Source organism: Mastigoproctus giganteus, chromosome 9 (assembly GCF_048544385.1).
Source record: "Mastigoproctus giganteus isolate SK-2022 chromosome 9, ASM4854438v1, whole genome shotgun sequence".
NCBI lineage: Eukaryota > Metazoa > Arthropoda > Arachnida > Uropygi > Thelyphonidae > Mastigoproctus > Mastigoproctus giganteus.
Window position 1 is genome coordinate 101847993 of NC_143583.1, and position 25767 is coordinate 101873759.

General features: G+C 35.6%; 1 protein-coding gene across 3 annotated transcripts in view; it reads right to left on the bottom strand.

Moving 5' to 3' along the window:
- The window catches only part of rb (adaptor related protein complex 3 subunit ruby), a 445832-nt gene that overhangs the window by 285576 nt on the left and 134489 nt on the right, over window positions 1–25767 (bottom strand). For all 3 annotated transcript variants that reach the window (XM_090381955.1, XM_090381954.1, XM_090381953.1), the window contains exons 9-11: window positions 12965–13062; window positions 4806–4860; window positions 4500–4571 (exon numbers count right to left, since the gene is read on the bottom strand). In XM_090381955.1, coding sequence (XP_090238081.1) covers window positions 4500–4571; window positions 4806–4860; window positions 12965–13062 — 225 coding nt within the window. The remainder of the gene's footprint in view (window positions 1–4499; window positions 4572–4805; window positions 4861–12964; window positions 13063–25767) is intronic.

The following is a 25767-nucleotide window of genomic DNA, read 5'->3' on the forward strand; positions in this document are numbered from 1 at the left end:
ATTATTACTATTATTAATAAGTTATGTTATTGTGATTTGGTTTTTAGGATCATTAGCAACTAAGGCCATATTGCTCCGCGGTTATGCGGTGGTCATTCCCTGACCTTTCCGCATGCTCCATATTTGGTGGCTCACAGGATCAAACCCCAGTCTAATCAAGAAGCATGTGTTACGCACTGCTGCTCCTGCCTATCTGGCTACGGAGGCGCCATTATTAATGAGAAATAGCACTATAATAACACTGTGTAACCTGTTAACAATTGAGGGAAAATTCACAATGAAATCAACATGGCGCACTGAACATAAACAACTCTAGGCGTCACTATCATTCCATCCACAATGCACTACGAAAAACAAAAGGAATGTCTAGTGCGTGATTGGACTCACAGGTTTTGCTGCGATGTGTTACTGAGTTGCGATTTTTTTTGTCATTTTCAATTTTTTCAAGTAATATTTTGAAACAGTCGTTAATGTGGAACGTCGTAAAATGGACCATCGTAAAATGGGACCTACCTGTATAAGAATTTTGCTAGCGGAGACAAGGAGGTGATTATCCCTTTGTATAAGGCAGTGGTCAAGCCACACCTTGATTACTGCGCGTACAGGTCTGGAGGTCTCATTTTAGGAAGGATGTAGAGTTGCTAGAACGAGTACAGAGAAGGGCAATAAGATTGGTGAGAGGAATAATGGGGTACGCTTATGAAGAAAGGCTTAAGTTCTGCAAGTTGAAGCATCTGCAGACTAGGCACCTGCGAGGTGATCTGACTGAGGTGTATAAGGCCTCGAATGCTTTGAGCAGGCTCAATGCTGACGGGATACTTCCGCTTGCTCAGATTAAGAACCTGAGGGGGCGTAGATTCAAATTGAGGAAAGACAGTTGTAGAATAGATGTGTGGAAGTTTGCCTTTAGCCAGCGGGTAGTTGATTGCTCGAAGAGACTTCCATCTGTTGTTGTGGAAGTTGATAGCTTAAATAAATTTAAGGATGGACTAGACAAACAATTTGGAGTGACCGGATTGGCGAAATGGGAAGGTATTTTTTTTTTTTTGGCTGATGCTTTACAAGCTTGGTTTCTTGCATCATATGCCTCAACTAATGTTAATGCTAATGTCTCATTAGTTCATCTGACATGTATTTAGGTATATGCCTTGAGTATTTTTTTATATCCAAATGGTCCAAATAGTAGTTGAGCATTCTTGCCAAAGCTATTGACTGCAGCTCTTGCCCATCTATCTGTTAGTTCAATTACTACCCAAGCCACATATAATTTCAACCTGCAAGCATTTTACTTTTCTTCCACTTGTATTGATAATCTGGGTGAACCACCTCCTTCCATTACCAGTACACTCCGTGCAATGATTCCTGTGGTCTTCCATCAAAAGGATGTCAGAAGAATTTTGGAAAATCTCTTCTACCCAAATGCAAAGTACTGCATATGGGTAGAGGTAACCCCAGAGAAACGTACCAACTGTGTGGTACTACACTTAAGGTGGTAGAAAATGAAAAAGACCTGGGAGTAATTGTGCAGGCAGATATGAAGTTTTCTGAGCAATGCAGACAGGCTGCCAGGGCAGGTCATGGGGTTTTGTCAATGATATATAGGAATTTTGCTAGCAGGGAAAAGGAGGTGATTATCCCTCTGTATAAGGCAATGGTCAGGCCATGCCTTGAGTACTGCGTACGGGTCTGGAGGCCTCATTTTAGAAAGGATGTAGATTTACTTGAGTGTGTACAGAGAAGGGAAACAAGATTGGTGAGGGGAATGAAGGGATCCTCTTACCAAGAGAGGCTTAAGTTCTGCAAATTGCAGTGGCTGGAGACTAGGCACCTGTGCGATGATCTGATTGAGGTATATAAGGCCTTGAATGGGTTGAGCACGCTGAATTCTGATGGGATCCTTCCACTTGTTCAGATTACGAACCTAAGGGGGCATAAATTCAAATTAAGAAAGGACAGATGTAGATTAGATGTGCGGAAATTTGCCTTTAGCCAGCGGGTGGTTAATTGCTGGAACAAACTTCCATCTGTCGTTGTGGAAGTTGATAGGTTGAATAAATTTAAGGAGGAACTGAACAGGCATTTGGAGGCAATGGTGTGATTTTTTTTTTTTTTTTTTTTTGGCTGATGCTGCATAAGCTCATACACTTGCTGTCTTGCATCAAATGCCACTGCTACTACTACTACCTTTACACACTTTCTTATTCCAATACTCTTGAACTGTTTCTAAAGTAATGGAGAAATCCATTAACTGATAACTCCTAAAATATCTAGAAACCTTCCATCTGATCAATTACCAATATGGTCAGTGTCAATCCATTGGTGATATACTGGCCGATGTTACCTATCTACGAACAAATTTTGCAAAACTCAAGCAATTGCTCTTAACAAGACTGCAGCAATAATTCAGACACAGCATGGGTTTGTTAAGGGAAAGTCTTGTCTGACAAATTTGATACGATGTTATGATGTGATTACAAAAGGAACTGGATGCAAAAATTAATTTTGATATCATATATTTGGATTTCAGGAAAGCTTTTGACACTGTTGTGCATGGACGACTATTGTACAAATTGGAGCAGTATGGTGTTAAGGGTAAGTTGCTGTTGCTACAATGGATAAAAGGATGGTTGAGCGGGAGAAGACAGAGGGTGGTAATTAATGGGTGCTGCTCTTCATGGACTAATGTTATTAGTGGAGTCCCACAGGGTTCGGTATTGGGTCCTCTGTTGTTCTGTATATTTATCAATGATATTGATGAAGGTATATCAGGCTTAGTGTCGAAGTTTGCAGATGATACAAAGGTTGGCAGGGTTGTTAATGACAGTAATGGCAGTGTGCTACTGCAACAGGATCTAGATAATTTGGGCAGATGGGCTAAGAAGTGGCAACTGAAGTTTTACCTTGGCATATGCAAAGTACTGCATATGGGTAGAAGTAACCCCAGAGAAACGTACCAACTGTGTAGTACTACACTTAAGGTGGTAGAAAATGAAAAAGACCTGGGAGTAATTGTGCAGTCAGATATGAAGTTTTCTGAGCAATGCAGACAGGGTGCCAGTGCAGGTCATGGGGTTTTGTCAATGATATATAGGAATTTTGCTAGCAGGGGAAAAGGAGGTGATTGTCCCTCTGTATAAGGCAATGGTCAGGTCATGACTTGAGGCCTCATTTTAGGAAGGATGTACATTTGCTTGAGCGTGTACAGAGAAGGGCAACAAGATTGGTGAGGGTAATGAAGGGATCCTCTTACCAAGAGAGGCTTAAGTTCTGCAAATTTCAGTGGCTGGAGACTAGGCACCTACGCAGTGATCTGATTGAGGTGTATAAGGCCTTGATTGGGATGAGCACGCTGAATTCTGATGGGATCCTTCCACTTGTTCAGATTACAAACCTAAGGGGCATAAATTCAAATTAAGAAAAGACAGAGGCAGAATAGATGTGCGGAAATTTGCCTTTAGCCAGCGGGTGGTTAATTGCTGGAACAAACTTCCATCTGTCGTTGTGGAAGTTGATAGGTTGAATAAATTTAAGGAGGAACTGGACAGGCATTTGGAGGGAATGGTGTGATTTTTTTTTTTTTTGCTGATGCTGCATAAGCTCATACACTTGCTTTCTTGCATCACATGCCACTACTACTACTACTACATTTCGAAGGCTTTTGATCATGTTTTGAAAGAGGTTTTCTAAATAAGCTTCCACCTTATGGATTTCTAACTGTTTTTTGTAATGGAGCATCCAATTTTCTCTCTGACTGCTCACTGCAGGTGACTGTAGTTGGCTTTCTGTCTTCTAACTTCTCCACTTATGCTAGTATTCTCCAAGGTTCAGTTCTTTCTCCTGCTCTTTTCCTCTTATGTATTCATGATCTTCTTCCATTGACCAGAATTCCCATCGATAGTTTTTCTGATGATAGAACATTGCATTCTACTTTCCTGTTTGAGAAACCTTGCCCTGCACAAAGAGCTTCAAGGTCTATCAAGATCTATTTAACAATAGATGCTTACTTTGTAAGTCAATTCTTTTCATCTTCTCGTCATTTTGGATCACCACATTCACTTTTGACGTCTTTTAGAAATTTTAAGCAAAAGTGCATGCATCAAAATGTTTCTGTGATATATTTCTTAGTTGAATTCATTTCATTTAAATATCTGGTATCAGTTCTGCTCAACAATTATAACAAGTAATTGATATCCATAAGTCAAAAAATATACCACTGTTGAAATAGGTATACTGAGGTTTGGCATACTTTGATCCTAGTGTTATCACGAGTATAGTTATGCTATGGCACTGAACGGATTAAATCCAGAATTGCCTCTGACTTTTTTTTTTTGTGTGTTTTTGAACAGATCAAGTAAATTACTGACTTATATTTATGAATTACCCTGTATAATTATGCCATGGCTATCATAAACAGCTGAACAGATAACTAAAAAATTGTAAGAGATAACTAAAAATCTTTACAAAATCTTTCTAAGTATATGAAATTCTGAAGAACTTACTTTTAATAACTTAATGTGTGTAGGGTCACTGAATCGAACAAAGAAACTCTTCAAGTATGGCTCAAACATTCCCTAATAAAAAAAAAATATTTTTTTAAAAGACAACAACTAGAAACTGAATTTTTCTAATTAAATTAAAATCATATTACAAAACCTAATATGAACTTACATGTTGCTAGAGAATCCAGGATGCATATAAAAGGTAAGGAGGTAAAATCAGATATATATGTATTTAATGATTTCAGATATAAAACTATTTAAAAATAAGAATCACATTTATAAAAGAAAAGGAGACTCAACAGTTACCTTGCGTTTGGTGGAGAGTGTTGCAATATTGCTCAGCACAACAGATTGAATTTCTCTGTTAAAATATAACAGCACAGTTGATATATACTATATTAATCCTTGACTCAATAATGCATTAAGTTAACTTGTTTGTAAAACAAAAAAATTTTATTAATAAGATATTGAAAATAACAAAAATGGAATAATTAATGCACTTCACTTAAATATTTCAGTTAGGAAATATTCAAATAGGATACATTTAAAATAAAGCTTAAAAGTTACACAGTATGTTAAAGGGAAAAAAAAATGATTCCATATAATTCAAATAATTATAATACTGAATATTGATCACTGTCATTTAAAAAATTTCATAATGGCCTCATTGATCCCAAATTGTCATACAGATTGTATACTATACAATCTCCATCATGTAAAGAACTTAGAAATACTGTATACTGTTTAATGTATGTTATCAATGCACTGGTAATGGAGCAAGAGTTATTGCTTTTTTTGAAAATGTAGATAATATCTGTTTAGCATGTCCCTAGTCAAAGGGAATTCATTACAATGTGGTTTATATTTCAAAAAATTATAAAACAAAATTTCTTATGCAAAAATATCTGTTAGAGAGCCACATACAAGTAGTACCAGGTAGAGACAATTACACCAAGCTAAGTATATACACTTGTTAACCACCACTCCTTGGTCATTATCAAGTTAATATGCCAGAAAGTTTCCTCTGTTCATGTGACAGGAGGCTCTTGAAATTACTACACATAGTAGTTTCGTCAATAAACATAACCAATGGTTAGGATAATTAAAGCACGTGAACTGGTAGAAAAATTTCCATGTAATGAAATCACATACTGAAATTTCCTCATATGTAATCATGTATATTTGCTGTATATTTTTGTATTATGCCAACTGTGTGGATGTAAATTTGTTTGCCAGCATAAATTCCTTAAATTAATAATTAACCTCATCAGTTACACTGATGAGGAATGGAGCCTTCCTGTCTAGTATCAAGGGTGTCTAGCACAGACTGTACTCAGAAGTTGTATGGTATTCCAATGGCTTTGATGGCAAGCTACCCAATGCAATTGAAGGCATCAGCCACATAGAAACTGTAGAAGAGATCACTTGAGTATGGATGATGAAGAAGAGTTGCTAAGCACCCATGGTTAGTGAGTCCCTTACTAAAAAGAAACTGCAAGAGTTATATTTTCATGTTAATTTTGTGAAAACACAATAGTCTGAGCCAATTCAATAAGGATTTGACTGTCAAAAGCATCAAGGAGGCACTTTCAGTACATAATTTCACTGAATCAAACAAAAACTCCTCAAGTATAGTTCAAACACTGTTAAATTTAGACCTAAAAAAATAGCTTGCCCATTTTGTGGGAAAGCAATTCATGGGTACAAAAATATCCAAACAAAGCAATAAAGACTTTTTTTTCATAGTGATCCTAAACATAAAAAGATTATCAGAATGTATAATATCCTGTTATTATTATTATTATTAGCCATACGGTGCAAAGAAGCCTGAGGCTTATGCTGCACCAGCCAAAAAAAATAAATATTCCTGAGTTACCCTGAGAGAGAGAGAGAGAAGTAGAAAGGAATCACCAAGAAAGAGAAGAATGATGATATCCAGGTCAGGACCCTGGGTTTGCCAAGCCCATACTCATCAGGTGTGAGCCCCCTGGGGTTATCATGAATACATTAAGAGTTAAAGCCGAAATAAATGTGTTAACATTAGAATTAAATTTCTGTGCATTGTAATTTTCAAGAAATAAATACAGGCAAAAGTCATGGCATGAACAGATACTGGCCAGTTGATGCATATACTGATGTATCCATAAGTAATATGCTCAACAGAATATATTACTTATGGAAGCAAAGAAAGTAATATGCTTATGCCAAGAAAAAAACTAAAGTGAAGGTTAATCTCAGTAAAGATGTGTTCTTATCTAGAAATCTGAGTGTTGTATCAAATCAATAAGGCACAGAAAATTCTTTCTTGTATAAGTAATAAACTGAGATTAGATTTTAAAAGAATTGAAGTTAAATAAGTTCATTTTCCTCCCCTGTGAAGATCAGCATTTTTGAAACTAATGTTGCATATCTGACAAGTTGTGCTTTTAAGAAGAGAAGAGCATGTTAAACCTATCATCTGCAAAACTTCTGATATCACTGATGATCAAAGTATCATACAGTCACTGGGAAAAAGGTGCATGTAGCTGAGTAGTCAATGCATAAATGCAGTAGTGCAGGCATCAGAACTGACTATTGTTCAAACCCATATAACTGATTTAAAAAAAAAAAAGGGACAAAAACTTATCTATTATCACATGTAGTGAGTGTCACAATAACTGGCCACACCAAATTACAAAATTGCAGGATTTAGAATGAAAACTTGAAAAATCAGAATTTAGGATGGAAATCTGTTTGGAGGGCCTTTATGTCAAAACCAATTAAAATCAGTGACAATGTTAGGGTAAATAAGTGAATGTCACGAAACATTACTATGGAAGTTGCCTATAGATACATAACAAAAGTCAAGATATCAACTGTAGATTAACACCAAAGAAATTCATATAGGTGACATTTAATTAGATGGAATGTCCACTACCTTTAAACTGGAAAGTTTCAAAATAGTGAACCAGCTGGAAAGTAATGAATTTCTTCATTATTTATTGAGATTGAGGATATTGAGAGTGAGCAATCACTGATCACCAGCATGGATTTCATCAGTGTCAATCCACTGGTGATATACAGGCCTATGTTGCCTATACTATGGACAAATTCAATGGAAAAGTTTGGTGAAACTCAATCAGTTGCTCTTGACATTTCAAAGGCTTTTGATCATATTTGGCAAAAAGGTCTTCTAAATAAGCTTCCATCTTAATGTCTGCCAACTATTTTTTTGCAAATGGATATCTAGCTTTCTCAATGAGTGCAAATTGTGGATGCTGGTAGATTGCTCAAGATTGCTCTCTGTCTTCTAACCTCTGTACTAAGGCAGGAGTTTCCCAAGGTTAAGTTCTTTCTCCCACTCTTTTCCTCTTGTATATTAATGACCTTCTTCCACTGACTCGAAATCCCATGCATAGTTTTGCTGGTGAGGACACATTGAATTCCACTTCCCAGTTTCAGAAACCTTGCCCTAAACAAACAACTTCAGCTTATTGAATAACCACTACCAATTCCTTAAATGCTGATCTCCAGGTAATTCTCCAGTGAGGCAAAGATAACTAAGTTGAATTCACTCCTTCTAAAACTAGGACTTGTCTTATATCTCGCAAAAAGGATTCTTCTGCACCTATGCTTATCTTCAATAACACTCCAATTTCCAGACAAGATCACATATCTCTATTAGGATTACCCAGACTTCTAATCTCTCTTGGTAGAAGCACATTGCAAATATTGCTTCCTCCGCATCTAAAAACTGGATTTTCTCTTTCGCTCTCAATGTTACGTTTCTTCCAAACAGCTGTTTGCTATGCAGAAATTGCAAATCTACCCTACCATGGAATATTGTTCCCACACCTGGGGCAGTGCCTCCAAAACCTCTATCAGGCTTCTAGATTCCATTGAAAAAAAGACAATTAGGTTAATTTGGTTAGGTTAGGTTAATGACCCATCTCTCCATTCTCTGTGTCATAGACATGCTGTTTCTGCTGCATGCATTTTTTTTTTATAGATACTTCCATGGGCACTGTTCTTCTGAATTGGCTTCTGTAATGCCTCCTCTCTCTCTTCCAAACCAATCCAAACACATGCAGTGACCAATCAACATCCTTTTACTATCCAACTTCAAACTCACAAAACCAACTTTTCTTCTTCCTCATTTATTCCTTCAACTTCCATTTTGTGGAACAACCTCCCTTCATACTTATTTCCTGAAAACTGCAATGTACAGAAATTCAAGTATAATGTCAAAAAGTATCTCTTTCATCTTGTCAACCCTCAATCCATGCATGGTACTAAGTAATAGGTTCTAATACCTCTCATTCTTGGGGTTTCCACAAAAAAAAAAAAAAAAACACCATGAGTTATCTTACAGCTTGTCTGCAATCACTACTCAGAGAACTTCATGTCAGACTGTGCAATTACCACTAGGTCTGCTTCATTGTCCGCTGCCTTCAGTTTGGTACCACCAAAACGGTAAGTTATAAATGATTCCAAAACTAGGGGCCATAAATTCAAATTGTAGGTAAAGAGATTTACACACAATAATAGAAGTTTTCTTTTAGTTAGTGATATTTTAACAACTTTAATAAGTTATTTCCATGAAAAGTTGAGATTGACAGTTTGGAGAAATTCAAAGGTCAGCTGGATTGACACCATAAATGAGGATTGAAATAGAGTATGGAGGGGTTATTTTTAGCACCAAACACCTACAATTTCCTTGAATTACATCACTGATACTAACAGGAACAGATGGAAATATATTTCCTTTGTGAAACAAGAGTATCTATAGACTCAATTTAAACACATTAACAAAGAGTCTATACCAAGAGTCAGTAACTTATTTCCTTGTGGAATGCCATTTTTTCTCAAAATTAGCATAAAAATCTCTGCATATTCCACTTAAACATTAAAAATTTAGGAAATCCTTCCAAGCATGATAGAATACATATATATCATTGCTAATTCCTTGTCTACACTCCTCTGTGTTATATTCATAACCAAAGGTCTTCATAATACCATTAACACACCTCAAGTAGGTGAGAGTGTCTTCAATCGAACCCGCGACCTTTGGGTTGCGGGTTCGATTCCCGCCTCGGGCTTGGATCACAGTAAAATGCAAAAAATACTCTTGATCTGGTTATCAGCAATAATTATTCGTGCATTATGGATTTGCAGATAAAGGAACCACTGGGTGGCAGTGACAACAGTGCACTGATGTGGGATTTACTTAAAGATATAATTACCATCAGGGGTAAAGAAAAGGGTTTTTGCTTCTGTATTGATGACTTCAGTGGTCTCAGTTTTTAAATTCTGTACAGTCGGACCAACTGATGATATTACCAAAATCAAATTCTAAGCGGGAAGCATTCAAGGAACCGGTCATGGAAGCTACTAGGCTTTTCATACCAATCAAAAAATATTGTTCAAGGTTTAGGCCTAAATGGATGTCAGATGAACTAATACAACTCATGGCAGAGAAGAAAAATGCATGGGATGCATCTAAATTATCAGGAGACACAGAAGCCTAGGGCAGATATGCCGACCGGGCTAGCCAGGTAGGTAAAGTGCCTGCCTGGCAACCCAAAGGTCGCGGGTTCGATTCCCGCCTCAGGCTTGGATCACAGTAAAATACAAAAACTTTGGGAGGTGCATTATGGCCATAGAAGCTGATGCGCCAACAACTAACAAGGGGGGAAAAAAAGGAGGAGGGCAGATATAAGCTGTTCTGTAATCAAAGGAGATTAGGAAAGCGAAGGCAGATTACTAAAAATCTTTGGCAAAGGTTGCTAAGAGAAACAGCAAAAACCTCTTTAGGTATATAAACTCTAGAAGGAAAGGGATGAATGAGATTAGTCCACTTGATAGATATCGATGATTCAACTGTTAATGATCCTGCTCAGACAGCTGACAAGCTGAATTAGTATTTTGCATCTACATGATGATTTATTAAGGGAAGAAAATGCCAGAAGTGTATCAAACTATATGAGGGTGCTTAATGATTTTGTAATAACTGAGAGCACAGTGGAGGAGATATTGCTGAAGTTAAACATAAGGAAGGCACCCTGGGTGGATGGGATCTATCCAGTTATATTAAAGGAGGTGGCAAGGGAAGTAAGCAAACCATTAGCCATAATTATGAAAGCATTGTTGGACTCAGGAGAAGTTCCCATGGACTGGAGATATCAAATGTATCCCCAATTCACAAATGGGATCTAAGGGTGACACAAGTAATTATAGACCAGTTAACTTAACTTCTGTTCCAGGGAAAATAATGGAGTCACTGGTTAAAGATGCATTGCAGGATCATCTAGACAAGACTACAGCAATAATTCAGACACAGCATGGGTTTGTTAAGGGAAAGTCTTGTCTGACAAATTTGATTGGATACTATGATGTGGTTACAAAGGAACTGGATGCAAAAAATAATTTTGATATCATCTAATTGGATTTCAAGAAAGCATTTGACATTGTTGCACATGGAAGACTACTGTACAAACTGGAGCAGTATGGTATTAAGGGTAAGTTGCTACAGTAGATAAAAGGGTGGTTGGGTGGGAGAAGACAGAGAGTGGTAATCAATGGACACTGCTCTTTGTGGACTAATGTTATTAGTGGCATCCCCCAAGGTTCGGCATTAGGCCCACTGTTGTTTTGTATATTTATCAATGATATTGATGAAGGTACATCAGGCATAACGTCGAAGTTTGAAGATAATACAAAAGTTGACAGAGTTGTTAGTGACAGTAATGGCAGTGTGCTACTGTAACAGGATCTAGAAAATTTGGGCAAATGGGGTGAGAAGTGGCAACTGAAGTTTAACATTGACAAATGCAAAGTACTTTTTGCATTTGTTGATGCAATGAAAGAGACCTGGGAGTAATTGTACAGTCAGATATAAAGTTTTCTGAGCAATGTAGACAGGGTGCCAGAGTAGGACATGGAGTATTGTCAATGATATAAAGTAATTTTGCAAGAAGGGAAAAGGAGGTGATTATCCCTTTGTATAAGGCAATGGTCAGGCAACTCTACATCCTTGCTAAAATGAGGCCTCCAGACCTGTGCTGTGTACAGGTCAAGAGGCCTCATTTTAGCAAGGATGTAGAGTTGCTTTTGAGCGTGTACAGAGAAGGGCAACAAAATTGGTGAGGGAAACAAAGGGGTCCTCTTAGCAAGAAAGGCTTAAGTTCTGCAAATTTCAGTGGCTGGAGACTAGGCACCTGCGAGGTGATCTGATTGAGGTGTATAAGGCTTTGAATGGATTGAGCATGCTGAATTCTGATGGAATTCTTCCGCTTGCTCAGATTACAAACTTGAGGGGGCATAAATTCAAATTGAGGAAAGACAGTTGTAGACTAGTTGTGTGAAATTTGCCTTTAGCCAGTGGGTGGTTAATTGCTGGAACAAGCTTCCATCTGTTGTTGTGGAAGTTGATAGCTTAAATAAATTCAAGGAGGAACTGGACAAACTTTTAGAGGGAATGTGAAATTGTTTTTGTTTTTTTACTGATGCTACATAAGCTCATACGCATCACAGCCTCCATTACTATTACTAATTATCATAAGCTGTTATATTTGTACACTGTTGCAGCTAATTTTAACTATGCAATCGGGATCCTAGGAACTCTGACAAAAATGACAAACCTAGTCCCTAAAAAGATCGATCACTACTTATGTCTGTGTTATTAAATGTTGTTAAGTGGAAGGTATTTCAAATTCTGGTTAAATTCAATATTATCTGCAGACTGTTTATAACTTCTACCTACATCCTCTGCTGTTGATTGTGGAGGCAATGGAAAACTGTTGGAGCATAAAACAGGTGGTAATTTTCACTTTAACCTTTTCAGAGATACACTGATCAATGTTTTTTTGTGTGGGTTCTGAGGAGTATTGTAAACAGATCAACGTTCTGAAAGTCATTTCAGACAATATGTTTCTTACATATATGAATTGTCTAGAAATATTTCTGGTGGATGTTTGCCATCTCTTAACTGTATTTCCAACTAATTGTAAAATATTAGATGACAGCACAAAAACAGTTTTGAAATCTGAGATTGCATGTGTCCAATATTGGTTTAGTAAAGCTTAAATTGAAGAATTTCTGTGGAATTTAGATCCAGAATTCGATAAATCTAACTCAAGTAATACATAAATAGGTGTAGAGAATAACGCTGCACCAAAAAAATTAACAATGGGTTTTATTAACAATTTTTTAAAATTCTGATGTGATTTTTGACAACAATTTTAACCTAGTGGTAAATAATCATGTCAAAATAAGAACATATTAATATTTTAAGGCATTTACATACAAAGTTTTTATTTTTAGAAAATTTCAAAATTCTCCACACACTATTTACTCCACTGAAAAATATTATATGATGAAATTTTTGGAAATTCAATTAAACAAAAGTGACATGTTCAAGTGAAGTACAAATACATTTGATTAAAATTTAAAAAAAAAAAAATTTTTTTGACAAAAAAGTAATATACCTGTGGCTATGAATAAGACGAATAAGGGCCTTTGCTATGATAATAACTTCATTTTTTGGTGCCAAGTAACAATAGAGTTGGGCTACTGCCATTACAACCTATATAATAAAAATTTTGAAATTAAAATTTTAATAGCGATTTCAAATAAAAGGAAAGCTAATAAACAAAAAAAATGTTTTGTCCAATTTTGAATAATTATATAAAATTTACAAATCAAAACCCATATTTTCACCATAAAGATGCTTCCTCATCAGTAGTAATGTATAGAAACCTGAAAAGGGTGTCTATTTCTGAATGCCAATGTAAATACTCATTGCTGTAATGTAACCTGATTTATTATAATATCAGCATTGACAAAACAACTCAATGAAGAAGGGAAGCAAGAAGACAAAACAACTCAAAGAAGAAGGGAAGCAAGAAGGGAAGAAGCAAACTTTATATAGTATCAGCAGAGAGAGAGAGAGTAAACCTACAACCTCACTATTTGACCGAAGGAAATTTTTTTGACATTATTCTACAATTATCTCCTCTCATTTTAAATGTGCAGCTCTCTTCCCCTTGTGCTTGTCATATAACTAAAAGTACAGATTACCACACCATTCATTTTACTCAAACGTCATTCCATGGATATGCAATTTTCAAACGCTAACTTACAGAATTCAAGTCTCTCTCTCTCTCTCTCTCTCTCTCTCTCTCTCTCTCAAGAATATCCCTTTGTGCTCTTAACCAATCTCATTATTCTTCTCTATACCTTCTCCAACAGGTCCCATCTTTCCAATAGGGATATTGGATAAAGTGTCTGTAATAAATGTAGAATTTCTCAAAAACTTAAAACCTTTGTTACAGACTAGCTTAATTGTCCCATTTTTCTGTAAAATATGTCTTCTAAGCATCTGTGCAATATTCAAGATCACTCTATATAATGGAATAATCACCTATTGTGAGATGACTTGAATGCAGTCTTAAAATGGTTGAGAAATGAAGTTGAGTGAATTTTTAGACAAAGATGACTAAACAAATTAGTTACTGTGAAGATGTCATTAAAGAACTGGATTCAAAGAATAATTTTGATGTCATTTACTTAGATTTCAGTAAAGGCTTTAATAAGTTGTATATCAAAGATTATTCTATAAATTATAGCAGCACTGACATTAAGGACAAATTACTATTATGGATAAATGAATAGTTCAGTGGCAGAGAGTGGTTATATAATTACTCAGTATAGACTAATGTCATTAGTAGCATCCCACAGAGTTCAGTGTTGGACCTCTTACTGTTTCTGATATTTATTAGTGATACTAATGTACAGGATCATCAAAAAATATGCAACAGTTTTAAATGTGTATGTTTTTTGATTATGTAATTAAACAGGGATTACCTTGATTTCTTTTATAAGGAAGCTTCTTATCCAACTCTCCAGGTCCAACACATAAAATGATTAAAAGGATATTAACTACATCTTAATGTGTTCCATACTGCTAGAGTGAATGCAAATTAACAGTCGGGGATCAATGTCGAGACCCCAACCCGAACCCAAAACCGCCAATCGCGACACAGCCATTGGCATTGGAAAAAATGTCTAGTACTAAAATGATTTTAAAATGTTAAAAATATTTTTTCATTTTTATTCAATCTTTTATTCCAAGATTGAATAAAAATGAAGCTGATGCATTGAGTAAATTAAGAAAAAAAAAGACATTATAATACAAAAATCGATAAAGGGGATACAGTTGTAATACTGAATAAAAAGGATTATTATAACAAATTATATACTATTATGTCTGATACAACTTATCAAGAAGTTGACTCTTCAGTCTTCTACAATTTTAGTAAATAGATATAATAAAACCTTAACATTATATAGAAAAAACAATTATATTACAATGCAACAACTTAAACAGATTAAAGCTAGGAAATATAAATGTTCCCACCCTATTTGGTCAGATAAAATTGCATAAACCAGGTAACAAAATTCGTCCAATAGTTTCATATAAAAATTCTGCTCTTTCGTCTTCAGCAACATTCCTTTATGCTATCATAAAACCATTTAGAGAAGGTTTAAAATACAGTATAAAAAACTATGATTCTCTGTTTACAAAACTGAAAAATTATAAAATTAAGTACGATCATATATTATACTTGTTAGACATTACATCCTTATATACCAACGTCAATGTACCATACACGTTAGACATTATTTGGGACCTACTTAATAAAAGTGATATTAAAATTAATAATACCAGGTGCCCTAAAGATATAATAATCTTTGATCTAATTAAATTATTAGTTTCTGCCAATTTCATCTTATTTCAGGATAAATTATATAAACAGATATTTAGCTTACCTATGGGCCTTAGTATTAGTGGTCTCATCACAGAGCTTTATTTAAATAAAATAGAGAACACCTATTTAAACCCATTTACAGCAGACATCTTCTATTACAGTAAATACCTTGATAATGTTCTAATTATAACTAATCAGACTACAATAAACACCATCCTACAAGTATATAACAACATCCACACCAGATTAAAATTTATCCGAGAAACAGAAAACAATGATACAAGATCGATAAACTTTCCCAATTTTACATTAGAGAGAAGGGGACATAATAAATTTTAATATTTATAGAAAATCTACAAACAAGGGTATGTTGTTACATTATAAGAGTTACCACCACCCGTATACTTACAAGAAATCGGTCATGTAAAACCAGTTCTTAAATGCATTTAAATATTCCACCGCACAGAGTAGACTTCAGGTAGAAATAAATGAATTAACAAAAATATTTCTTAACAGGAGTTATGCTATTACTTCTATCAACAAAATTAAATTGATTGCTCAAGAAAAAATAAGAAATAACTACCAGAAAAGAAATATAGACATAAAACATTTTATTACAGTGCCATATGTAGAATATTGGTTTAACAGGCTGAATGACTTGTGTAAAGGTACGGATATGAGAATAATAGCCAAACCTATTAACAAACTGCATACTTTATTAAGATAATGGTCAACAATTTCTTCAATGCAACAGATACATGACTTAGTTTATAGCATTTCTTGCAAAGACTGTGACTCATCGTACGTGGGCTCCACGAGGGGGGTTTTAAAATTTTGCATTAAACAACAGGGAGCTTCAGTTCAAGGGTATTCAGCCAGTGCATCTGAATTAGCATTTCATGCTGTGAATGAGGTTCATTCGTTCCTTTTTAACGAAGCCAAAGTCGTTAATATTCAACATAATTACAGCAAATTACTCATTTTGGAAACACAAGAAATGAAATTATGCAAAAACTCCATTAACATTTATTGATCCTATGAACGCATGTGAGATAATGATTAAAATATTCTTTTAAACCAGACACACCAGCTTGTCTTTTAGTTTCATTCCGTCCTGTGAACATGTATCAACGAAAAGTTTGGTCCAACCTAAAGAGGAATAAATATGCCATCACATAATTTTAATATTTTAAAATCATTTTAGTACTAGACACGTTTTCCGATGCCGATGGCTGTGTCGTGGTTGGTGGTTTTGGGGTCGGGTTGGAGTCTTGACGTTGATCACAGACTATTAATTTGCATTCACTCTAGCGGTATGGAACACATTAAGATGTAGTTAATATCCTTTTAATCATTTTATGCATTGGACCTGGAGAGTTGGATAAGAAGCTTCCTTATAAAAAAAATCAAGGTAATCCCTGTTTAATTACGTAATAATTAATATAATATAGGAGATATTGAGCATCTAATAGCTCTTATTACCTTAAATATTTTTTGATGTACTTTACTTGAGCTTTACTGTATTTAACAGTCATACTGTAATTTTTATATTATTGCATTGCTGTCAAGATGATACTGTATTACATCCTTAACTATACACTCCATAATTTTCTGTAGCACTGAAGTCAAATTTACAGGTCTATGGTTGCTTATCCCACCTTTTGAGTCACTTTTGTGAATACCAGGAAATGGTTGCACATCTCCAGTCTATAAGACTTTGCCTGAATCTAAGATTGGGTTATGCTGTTAGTTAAGAAACACACAAAGTCTAAGGAAGTGCATCCAATTGATGTGGGTGGACAATGCAATGTTGAGTCTGTTTAGTGTGATATAAGCACTGGGAAAGGAAAAATTAGTAGGTGTGTGTTATAGGCCTAATGGATCTGATGAGTATAATGACCAATTGTGCAGAGAAATAGAGTGGGCCAGTAAATTAGTGTCTTATAATGTGGATTTTAATTTCCCAGATATTGACTGGAATTTGTGGGTTGGTCACTCACATACTAGAAAGGTTTTTGTGGATTTATTGGATGATTGTTTTCTACAGCAGCATGTTCGGTAGTCAACTAGAGGGAGTAATACTCTTGATCTGATTATCAGTAGTGATTTTTCATGCATCAAGAATCTGCAGATAAAGGAACCACTAGGTGGCAGTGATCACAGTGTGCTGAATTGGGATTTACTCAAAGAGGTAACTACCATCAAGGGTAAAGGGGTTTTTTTCTTTCATAAAGGTGACTACGGTGGTCTGAGACAGTATTTAAATTCTATACGGTGGAACAAACTGATGAAGTTACCACCAGCAAATTCAAAATGGGAAGCATTCAAAGAATTAATCTTGGAAGCTACTAGGCTTTTCATACCAACAAAGAAATATTCTTCGGGATTCAGGCCTAAATGGATGTCAAATGAACTAATGAGACTCGTGGCAGAGAAGAAAAATGCATGGGATGCATATAAATTATCATGTGACACAGAAGCCTATGATAGATACAAGCTGGTCTGTAACCAAGTTACAAAGGAGGTTAGGCAGGCGAAGACAGATTACGAGAAATCTTTGGCAAAGGATGCAAAGAAAAACAGCAAAGAGTTCTTTACTTATGTAAACTCTAGAAGGAAGGGGATGAATCAGATTGGTCCACTTGATATTGATGGTTCAACTGTTGATCCTGCTCAGGTAGCTAACAAACTAAATGAATATGCTGCATTGACATTCACACATGGAGTTATTCAGGGAGGGGAATGCCAGATGTGTATTCAACTCTGGCAGCAAGCTAGATAATCTTGTAATAACTGAGAGTAAAGTGGAGGAGAAATTGTGGAAGATAAACACAAGAAAGGCACCTGGGGTGGATGGAATCTATCCAGTTAAATTAAAGGAGGCGGCACAGAAAGTAAGCAAACCGTTAGCCAAAATTATGAGAGATTCCCTGGAGTCAGGGGAGGTACCCATGGACTGGAGATGTGCAAATATGACCCCAATCCACAAAGGAGAATCAAAGGGAGACACAAGTAATTACAGACATGTTAGATTAACTTCTGATCCAGGGAAATTAATGGAGGCACTGGTTAAAGAAGCATTGCTGGTTCATCTAGACAAGACTTCAATTATAGCTCGGACACAGCATGGGTTTGTTAAGGGGAAGTCATGTCTGACTAATTTTATTGGATACTATGATGTAGTCACAAAGCAACTGGATGCAAAGAATAACTTTGATATCATATATTTGGATCTTAGAAAAGCCTTTGATACTGTTGCACATGGAAGACTTCTGCACAAATTGGAGCAGTGTGGCATTGAAGCCAAATTTCTGCTATGGATAAAGGGATGGTTGAGTGGAAGAAGAATGAGTGGTAATCAATGGGCACTGCTCTTCTTGGACTAATGTTATTAGTGGAGTCCCTCAGGGTTCAGTGTTGGGTCCATTGTTGTTTTCTTTATTTATTAATGATATTGATGATGGTATATCAGGCTTAATGTCCAAGTTTGCAGACGATACGAAGATTGGCAGGGTTATTAATGACACTAATGACAGTACACTGCTGCAACAGGATCTAGAAAAGTTGAGCAGATGGGCTGAGAGGTGGCAAATGAAGTTTAACATTGACAAATGTAAAGTACTACATACATATAGGAAGCAGCAACCCCAGAGCGACGTATCAACTCTGTGGTACTACACTGACGGTGGTAGAGAACAAAAAGGACCTGGGGGTGGTTGTGCAGGCAGATATGATGTTTTTTGAGCAGTGCAGATGGTCTGCAAGAGTAGCTCATAGTGTCTTGTCAATGATATACAGGAATTTTTCTAACAGGGATAAGGAGGTGATTATTCCCTTGTATAAGGCAATGGTCAGGCCATACCTTGAGTACTGTGTACAGGTCTGGAGGCCTCATTTTAAGAAGGATGTAGAGCTGTTGGAACGAGTACAGAGAAGGGCAACAAGATTAGCGAATGGAACAAAGAATTGCTCTTACGAAGAAAGGCTTAAGTTTTGCAAATTACAGTGTCTGGAGACTAAGCAACTGCGAGGTGATCTGATTACGGTGTATAAAGGTTTGAATGGTTTGAGCATGCTCAATGCGGATGCGATTCTTCCTCTTGCTCAGAATAATCGCCTGAGAAGGCATAAATTCAAATTGAGGAAAGAGGGTTGTAGAATTGATGTGCGGAAGTTTTCCTTTAGCCAGCGGATGGTTGATTGCTGGAACAAACTTCCATCTGTTGTTGTAGAAGTTGATAGCTTAAATAGATTCAAAGCAGAACTTGACAAACATTTGGAGCGAGTGGATGGGTGAAATAAGGGGTGGTTTTTTTTTTTTTTTTTGGCTGATGCTATATAAGCTTGCTTTCTTGCATCATGTGCCTTTGCTAATGCTCTCATTATAATAACTAAAGGTTTGTCAACTTCTGTGATTTCCTTTAATATATATAAACAGATTCCATCAGTGAACAAAGCATCAACTTCGATGTCTTGTTGACTTTTAAATTAAATACCTTTCGTTCTAAACACTTCTCAGTTATAAAATCATTCAAATTCCAATTAGTATTAGCTAGGCAATTGCTAACTTTAAGTTAAAAAAAAAAATTCCTCACTTATAAATGTGAATGCAAAATACTTAAGTTTATCAGCAACCAGTTCAAAATCATTAATACTGTTATCAGATATTAAGCGGATCAATATTATTGATTCTGTTCCTTTTAATGCTAACATAAACAAAGAATCTCTTGTTACTGTTCTTTGCAGTCAAGCAGTTTTCATTTCATGTACCTCTGCCTTTACAGCACACACACACTGACTGATTAACCAGAATGTGTATTTACATAGGTAGCACATCACTTGAGTTTGTATGAAAAAAAAAAAAAAAAAATCAATCAAGTGGCCACACAGTGCTGCAGTCAATAAATGCAGTGCAATTTTCTGTTGCCAAATTGCAAGTTTCAACCTGAACTATGCACATGTAAAAATATGTGGAAATGTGACAAAGTATACATAGGTCAATGCAACAGACATATAGCCAAAGGAAACATGACAGAATCAGAATTGGCAGAACATGTACTGGAATGCATTCAGTCATATAGCAAGAGGAAAAAGACTGAAAAAAAAAAAAAAAAAAAGGCTGTTATATTAAGAAATTTAGCCAGGGGACTTTAAACAGAAACAAAGGGAAAATATAGGAGAACAGAATGCACTTTTCAACAGTAAAATAAAGTAAGGACTAACAGAACATGGTGGGAGGTTGGTAGGAAATGTGAGGCTGTGAGAGCACTGACACTGTATTGGCAATGCCTCATACAATATGACATCAGCAATTAGAGAAAGACCAATTTGTAATACTTGTTCTGACCTGTTATGCACGTGAACAAGAACTATGCAAAGAGTTAGTAACATAATGCTCATTTATTATGGCATACAAAGTGTATGAATAGTTTATTTCTGGATAGATAAAATCCACAAATAAAATGTCTCATTTAAAGATGGAAGTTTCGTTCCAACAATCAGTTACTCTCTGGTAGAAACAAATTTTCGCACACCTATCCTGCAACCATCCTTTTTCAATTTAAGTTTATGTCCTCTTATGTGTGTTGACTGAGAAAGAGTAAGGATGTCATCAGCATTTAGTTTACTCAATCCATTTAAAGTCCTAAACATTTCAATCAGGTCACCTTGCAGATCCCTAGTCTCAGAGTGCTGTAATTCATAAAACTGAAGTCTTCTGTGGTAAAAGTACCGTTTTGTGTCCCTAAATAATCATGTTGCTCTTTGCTGCACCCATTCCAACAGGTCTACATCTTTCCTAAAATGAGGCTTCCAGACCTGTATGCAGTATTCCAGTGACTACAACAGAATAATCACTATCTTGTCCTTGATGGACAAATTCCTATATATTATTGGCAGAACCCCATCAGCTATCCCAACTGATATAAAATTGGACTCTCCAAATAAAACTAAATCCTCTTGAACCATAGCAGTATGCATTTGTTCTGTTCTCTGGCCTGAATCAGGGGTGGTAGGTCACTAGATACTTCAGTCCCTGATGAGTCACTGTTTTATTTGTCTCAAGGTCATCCATCCATTTCTTCAGTGACTGAATTTCATTTAGTAATGCACCAAGGTTGTAATTTAAGATTGGTATTATTCTTACAAAAGGATTCAAAGTGGATCTCATAGCAACCATTAAGATAATAATTATATTTATAAAATATTACAATAATTAAGCAGATAACAAAAATTTATAAACTACTGGACTTAAGAACTTAAACTTACAAGATACCAAAAAGAATACCAGAATTAGCTTTACAAAACATATCAGAAAATAACTTTAAAAATTACCAAAATTAAATTTATAAAAAAATCTACCTCAGTTGATAATAAAAGGCACACAGAATTCAGAATGTCCCAAAAAAATTTAGTCAACTATTGAAGGAAAACGGGGGGATTGGTATGAGGCGAACATCTTGACTGCATAACATTCAACAATGGACTGACATACAAAATGTAGAAAAACTATTCAGACTAGCAGAAGACAGAAATGCTTTCTCCTTAGTAACAAAGCCCATGAAGAAGAAGAAGAAGAAGAAGAAAAAATAAATTAAATTTACAAGGTATTAATCAAAATCAAAAATTAATCTAGTAAATTCTTTATCACACCACTAATCCCCTAGAATGGGTGGCAAACCTATGGCACGCATACAAATTTTTTGGGCACACGGAATTCAGAGCATCCCAAAAAAATTGAGTCAACTATCGAACAGTTTTCTTCAAGATTTGTCAAGTTCTGAGAATTGGAAGAAACTGCAAAATTCATTAATGTTTGCAGACAGTGTAAAACTAGCCAAACTGAACCTGAAAATGTTTCAGTGGATTGATTTGGATGATTTTGAGATGCAATCGATTGATTTTCAGAGCAGCTCAATTTGGAGACAAAAATTTATCAACCTCAGAGCTGATTTAGAAAAAATATAAAAGGGAACGATTAGCAAACAAAACTGCAGAAAATGTATTAAAAGTTTGCAATTCCATTCCTGAAACTTTTGTCTGTTTAAAAAATCTGGCAACAGCATTGCTAACAATTTTCTCATCAACATATTCTTGTGAGTTGTTCTCAGTGATGAACTTTAAGTCTAGGGATCAAACTAGTAAAAGCTACAAAGTATAAGCCTGATGTAAAGTATCGTCAATGGTGCAATGGTCATAGCAGCAACAGAAGTCTCACTGATGTTTTATATTTATAATATGAGAGGTTTACCATTTTATATTAAATTTGTTCTGTAAGCTAAAAGTTACATTTTTGTTATGATTTTATTTTAATACCTTTATTAAAGCATCTTTGAAATAATGTCTTTTATTTCATATATATATATTTTCTTTTATTTCATATAAATATATATTTTTTTTTGTTAAGCTTTTGTCAAGTAAAACGTGTATGAGAAAAATAACAATACAGTAGAACGTCGGTTATTCGAACTAATTGGGACCAAGGTTGGTTCAGTTAATCAAATAGTTCAGATAATCAAACATGCATGAGAATACCCAGTTTATACGAAACATAGTGTAATTAAGCCTACAATTAAATTATTGTATGCAAGGTATTTTGAAATATGAAGCATTATAAAAAATAATTGATTTAGGAAATGATTTGTAAACAATAACCAAAACGTTTTGAAAAATCAATGTATGTTATATTTATTTTGAACTTACCAAATTGTTTTAAGCGGTTTCAATTAAAAATCACATTTTTTTTTACATAAACAGAAATAAACAAACACAAGTAACTGCACACAAATAAGAGTATAATGAATCTTGGGAAGGTTTATTTTTTAAAATATCTAATCTCGAACTTTCTTTTAAACCATGCGAGGTTGTCTTTATTTCATGGCAAGGTCTCTCATCCTATTTAATAGCAGTATCTCCATAGAACTTCATTCAGACTGTTACTCACACCATGCCATTGCAGTTTCTAGTGCAGTGAAGGCCTCAAGTGGGCCTTCAAATACATTAAGCAGCAGGAGTAATATTTCATTATAACAACCAGTGCACTAAAAATAGATACTGTAATTTGGGAAGGGGCGGTGGTTTGGATAATTGAAGGTTCAGATAATCAACATTCTACTGTACTTTGCAAAATTCTGAGCGGCACACGAGGGTAGTTTTTTTAAACATTTTAGCCAATTTTGGCATGCACCCTTAAAAAGGTTCACCACCCCTGCCCTAGAATATAATTCATCAGGAGAGAGAGAGGAATGAGTGATTTGTCTGTTCTCTGGGCCAACTGTCTACTCCTTACTCAAAAATGGTAAGGTTCTCAACACTTAGCCCTAAGGGACGCCACTAATTACATTAGACACAAAGAGCAGTGGCCATTAATAACCATTCTGTCTCCTGCACTCAACAATCCCTTTATCCATAGCAGTAACTTGATCTTAATATCCCACTGCTCTAATTTGTACAGCAATCGTTCATGTGGAACAACAGTATCAAAGGCTTTACTTCTAGTAAAGCTTTTTTTTTTTTTTTTTTTTGGTAGTTGTTGGCGCATCGGCTTATGTGGCCATAATGCACCTCCCAAGGTTTTTTGCAGTACAGTAATACCCCGAAGTTACGCGATAGGTGGGTCCGACGAAAATCGCGTAAGTCGAATTCGCGTAAGTCGGGGTACAACTTTGCATATAAATACATATAAATTTTGCTTAATTGGGACCAAGGACTAACAAAAACACTAGTTTGGAAGAAAAATATTAATAAAATTGCAGTTCTTTATACATATTAATACAAAATATGTATTAAAAAAAACAAATGACTTACGTAAAAAAGTTATTTCGATGTCGATGGCTTCATAAAATCTAACAAATTCGTCTGACGACACAGAGACTTCTTTTTTTCACGCAGAATTTCTTCGTAGCAAGATAATAATTTTTTTATTCCTTGCTTTGTAGCTATAACGCGTTCTTCGTTGGAGTCTATGTTTTCTAAAATTTTTAAGCCCTTTTCAATTTTCAACCTGTCAAGTTTGCAATTGTCATGTGCTTTTCGCCGTTGCTTCGTTTAGGCCTGTAGCACGTGCAGTATCACATGGCCTTTCATTTCGCTCAAAGCGTTTCACAATTTTATATTTTTTCTCTATCGACAGAGGCGGACTGGCCATAAGCCTTACCGGGGAAACCCTGGTGGGCCAGTGTGATTTTGGCCATAAACCATAGTGTGAGGCCACTACAAATTTTCCCGGGTAAGAATTTTTGACCCAGTCCGCCTCTGTTTATCGATAATTGCTTTTCTTTTTCTCTCTGAATCTGCAGTGTTCTTCACCAGGACGCTTCCTTTTCACACCTTTTAATTTTACTAATTTTTAGGGAATAAAGCACAATTACAAAACGAGGAGCACGCTTGATACGCATAAACAAAGCTGAATAAACAACACCATAAAGGCAGAGATACACTATTAACCCCTCACATTTCTAGGGGTTACTACCATAAAACAATAAAAATCCAGTTGCGTTTCTGCTAGTGAAATATGTTATAAACTGGTAGTAAACTCGGTCTAATTGCATTTGCGATTTTACCGATAGCTGGAATTGTGTTGGTTTTTACGTTATTATGGTGAAATGTGTTTCCCCTTCACTGATATAAAAAACATAAAAGCAGCAAAGTTGAATTTTGTTCATCTTTCGCTCTCATTCTCCGCCGTCGCACCGTATATCGATAACATATGAAAAACGACCTTGAAGATAGTGGGCGGCAGCGTTGCCAAACGAAAAATCAAGAACCGCGTAACTCCGAGTTCGCGTAAGTCGGGGTAGCGTAAGTCGGGGTATTACTGTACTTTGATCCAAGCCTGAGGCAGGATTTGAACCCGCGACCTTTGGGTTGCCAGGCAGGCACTTTACCCACCCGGCTAGCCCAATCGGCCCAGTAAAGCTTTTGATACTGTTTGTATCAAATGCTTTAATCTCAGTATATGATAACAAAGTTATTTTTTGCATCCAGGTGATCTGTGAATACCTCATAGTAGCTAATCAAATTGGTCAAACAAGATCTCCCCTAAACAAATCCATGCTGTGATTGGCATATAACTGTATTCCTGTCAGGATGATACTGCATTACTTCTTTAACCATTGACTCCATTATTTTTCCTGGCACAGAAATTATGATTACAGTTTGCAATTACTCATTTTTCCCTTTGATTGCCCTTTGTGAATAAGAGAGACATTTGTAGTACTGTACTTGCAAATTATCTTCATTCCACTGGTGAAAAATTCTTCTCAAAAAGCAACACAGCATAGACAGCTGGGTTGTTGTCCCATAATACAGAAAACTGGTCAATATTCTGCAACAGAATATTGGTCTGTAATAAGCACAGACTTCTTTCTTTTCACCAAAACTTAATATAGCCCTTTTTGCCCATTCTTCATCAGTGAAATAAAGCACAAAATAATTAAAAATTGTATTGTAATGTTATGCTTACATGACAATGACTTAAATAGTCACACTGTTGCTTCGATATTGATTTTGAAATTATACAG